The sequence below is a fragment of the Aspergillus japonicus genome, assembly GCF_003184785.1.
Source record: "Aspergillus japonicus CBS 114.51 unplaced genomic scaffold BO86scaffold_12, whole genome shotgun sequence".
Lineage (NCBI taxonomy): Eukaryota > Fungi > Ascomycota > Eurotiomycetes > Eurotiales > Aspergillaceae > Aspergillus > Aspergillus japonicus.
In genome coordinates this window covers 212196-215130 of record NW_020291649.1, presented here as the reverse complement: position 1 = coordinate 215130, position 2935 = coordinate 212196, and the positions used below count along the sequence as shown (strand labels likewise).

General features: G+C 57.8%; 2 protein-coding genes across 2 annotated transcripts in view; both read right to left on the bottom strand.

Annotated features, from left to right (window-relative positions):
* Positions 1 to 11: 11 nt before the first annotated feature.
* Positions 12 to 1120, bottom strand: BO86DRAFT_32860 (uncharacterized protein). The gene is made up of 2 exons (XM_025668640.1): positions 789 to 1120; positions 12 to 730 (listed from the first exon to the last, which is right to left on the bottom strand). The coding sequence occupies exons 1-2, from the start codon at positions 950 to 952 to the stop codon at positions 295 to 297; spliced, it is 600 nt and encodes a 199-aa protein (XP_025529618.1). The 5' UTR covers positions 953 to 1120; the 3' UTR covers positions 12 to 294.
* Positions 1121 to 2279: 1159 nt separating this feature from the next.
* Positions 2280 to 2935, bottom strand: part of BO86DRAFT_32651 (putative cell wall protein) — a 2658-nt gene continuing 2002 nt past the window's right edge. Inside the window, exon 3 of the mRNA XM_025668572.1 lies at positions 2280 to 2631. Within this exon, the coding sequence (XP_025529617.1) occupies positions 2356 to 2631 (276 nt within the window). The 3' untranslated portion in view covers positions 2280 to 2355. The remainder of the gene's footprint in view (positions 2632 to 2935) is intronic.

The following is a 2935-nucleotide window of genomic DNA, read 5'->3' as shown; positions in this document are numbered from 1 at the left end:
TTTTTTTTTTTTTTTTTTTTTTTTTTTTTTTTTTTTCGATTTGCCTTTCTCTCCCCGAATATAAAAACATAAATCAAAAAGAAAGAAGAAGAAAAAGCAAAAAAGAAAACGAAAGGATCTAGACTCTTTCGTGGTGATGACTGCATAAGGCAATAAGGATGCCATGGATGCATATGCACTGTCCTACATACTAAAATGCTGGTACGAATAATCCCAGCAGCTACTGAGTACACACTTTTTCATATCCACACGAGATTCCGCTGCTTCCGCGCTTCCAACTTCATCCAGTTCCTCCTAGGAGTCTACTTTGATTCTATTCCTGGAAGCACCAGGGAGATAACCTGGGCACGGGAGAAGAGGGGTCGTGGTGTGATGTGATGAGGGCGAGAGAAAGACAGAGAGAGCCACGAAGGGGAATTGAGATCGGCCGGCTTTGCATTCGCGTAGGCGAATTGCAAGGCGGACGGATTTGGCACTCGAGGGGCCTTGGGGCGTGGTGGCTTGGGAATCCCAGGCGGGAAATGCAAGTAGCAAGCAAGAGGGATGCTGATCGGGGCGGGATTGCTGTCGATCAGGCGACGTCAACACTGGGGCTGAATGGGACAGACAGCCTCGAAGCGAGGGACCGAGGCATTGAGCGTTGATCTGTCTTATCGGATGTGCATACTTTGGAGTTTGGACGTTGAAAGCGACAAATGCGAGCCTTGTTGGGCATTTGGTAGTAAGCGTGCTGATATGTTGGGATTACTCAGAAATCAGCATTACCAGGCAGTAGTTGGGCATCTTACCTGAATACTACTGCTACTGTCACTATAACGGAACAGCTAAAACCGAAACTTCCTCGATTATTCACAACCTTAGCTATAATACACAGTTGGCAAATAATACATGTTTTTGGTAGTCTCGCGGAAACGAATGTACTCCATTGAAGGGGATTTGCAGCAATGAACATATCAACAATAAAGCAAATACATCGTTCCTCTGACCTCTTGTAGCTTTGTACAAAGATAGGAAGCAGACAGTTAAGACAATCTTCAGAAGAATTAGAATTAGAAATGAATTAGGTATATACAGGAGCTTTCTTCGCCATGCATGCCGTTGCTATCGTCTCATGTCGGGTATGTTGGTGGTGGCTTGCTTACTCGCAAGCAGCGACGCTCACAGTGGTGGTGACAGTGACAGTGACCACATCGGAGCCCGAGCCGGAGCCGGAGCCTGCGACAGGAGCGGTGGTGATCTGGGGGGCGGAGCCTCCCTCAGCGGCGGTGCCGCTGGGGGCAGGAGAGCCCTCAGTCTGAGTAGCAACAGGGATGACAGTCTCAGTAACGAGGGTGTCGCAAGGAGTGGTGGTGGAGTCAGCGCTGGCACCCTCGGGGACGGTGCTGGAAGTAGGGACAGCAGGAACGCTGGCAACACCAGAGGGAGCCTCACCACCAGCGACGCCACCAGAAGGAGCGGCGCCAGAGCCACCCACAGTCTGGGTACCAACGGGGACGACAGTCTCGCTAACGGAGGTTTCGCAAGGAGTGGCGGAGGCATCACCACCAGCACCGCCGGCAGCACCACCCGAGGGAGCGGCACCGGAAGGAGCGGCACCACCAGGGGCACCACCAGAGGGAGCAGCACCGCCAGCGGGAGCGGTGCCAGTGGGCACAGCACCAGTCTGAGCAGGAGCAGTGGGAACAGAGCCACCCTCAGTGTTGGTAGCAACAGGGATAACAGTCTCGCTGACAATGGTGTCACAAGGAGTAGTGGCAGAATCGGCACTGGCACCGCTAGGAGAGGCACCGTTGGAGCCGGAGCCGTTGGGAGAGGAGCCAGAGGAACCGCTGGAGCTGCCAGAAGAGCCGCTGGAGCTGCCGCTGGAGCCGGAGCCGTTGGAGCTGCCGGAGGAACCGCTGGAAGAGCCGCTGGAGCCGGAGCCGTTGGGAGAGGAGCCAGAGGAACCGCTGGAGCTGCCGCTGGAAGAGCCGGAAGAACCGCTGGAGCTGCCGCTAGGGACACCACCGGTAGGAGAAGCACCGCTAGGGGAGCCGCCGTTGTTGCCAGCAGGGGCGCTAGGAGAAGAACCACTAGCAGTGTTGGTAGCAACGGGAACAACAGTCTCGCCGGTGAGAGTCTCGCAAGGGGTAGTAGCAGCACCGCTAGGAGAGCCGCCGTTGTTGCCGGCAGGAGCGCTGGGAGAAGAACCACCCTGGGTGTGAGTAGCAACAGGGACAACAGTCTCACCGGTAAGAGTCTCGCAAGGGGTGGTGGCAGCACCAGCACCAGCACCAGCACCAGAGCCAGAGCCAGAGCCAGAGCCAGAGCCAGAGCCAGAGCCAGATCCGGAGCCGTGGCCAGAGCCGCCGCCAATCACACCACCGGTAGGAGAGGAGCCACCAGGAGTGACAGGGGTGCTAGACGGGGTGGGACCCTTAGGAGAGCCAGAGCCGGTGATGTCGGTAGGGCTGACACCGCTGGGGCCAGTGCCGGAAGGAGAAGAGCCGCCGCTGATGCCGGAGCCGGAGCCGGAGCCAGAGCCGTGGCCAGATACAGAGCCGGAAGCAGATGCAGAGCCAGAGCCACCGACAGTGCCAGAGCCCGAACCACCAATAGAGCCGGAGCCAGAGCCAGAGCCGTGGCCAGAGATAGAGCCGGAAGCAGAAGCAGAGCCAGAGCCGCCGACAGTACCGGAAGCAGAGCCGGAGCCGCCAATGGAGCCGGAGCCGGAGCCAGAGCCAGAGCCAGAGCCAGAGCCGTGGCCAGATACAGAGCCGGAGGCAGAAGCAGAGCCGGAGCCGCCAACAGTGCCAGAGCCGGAACCACCGATGGAACCGGAGCCTGAGCCGTGGCCAGAGACAGAGCCGGAGGCAGAAGCAGAGCCAGAGCCGCCGACGGTGCCGGAACCAGAGCCAGAGCCGTGGCCGGTGACAGAGCCGGAGGCAGAAGCAGA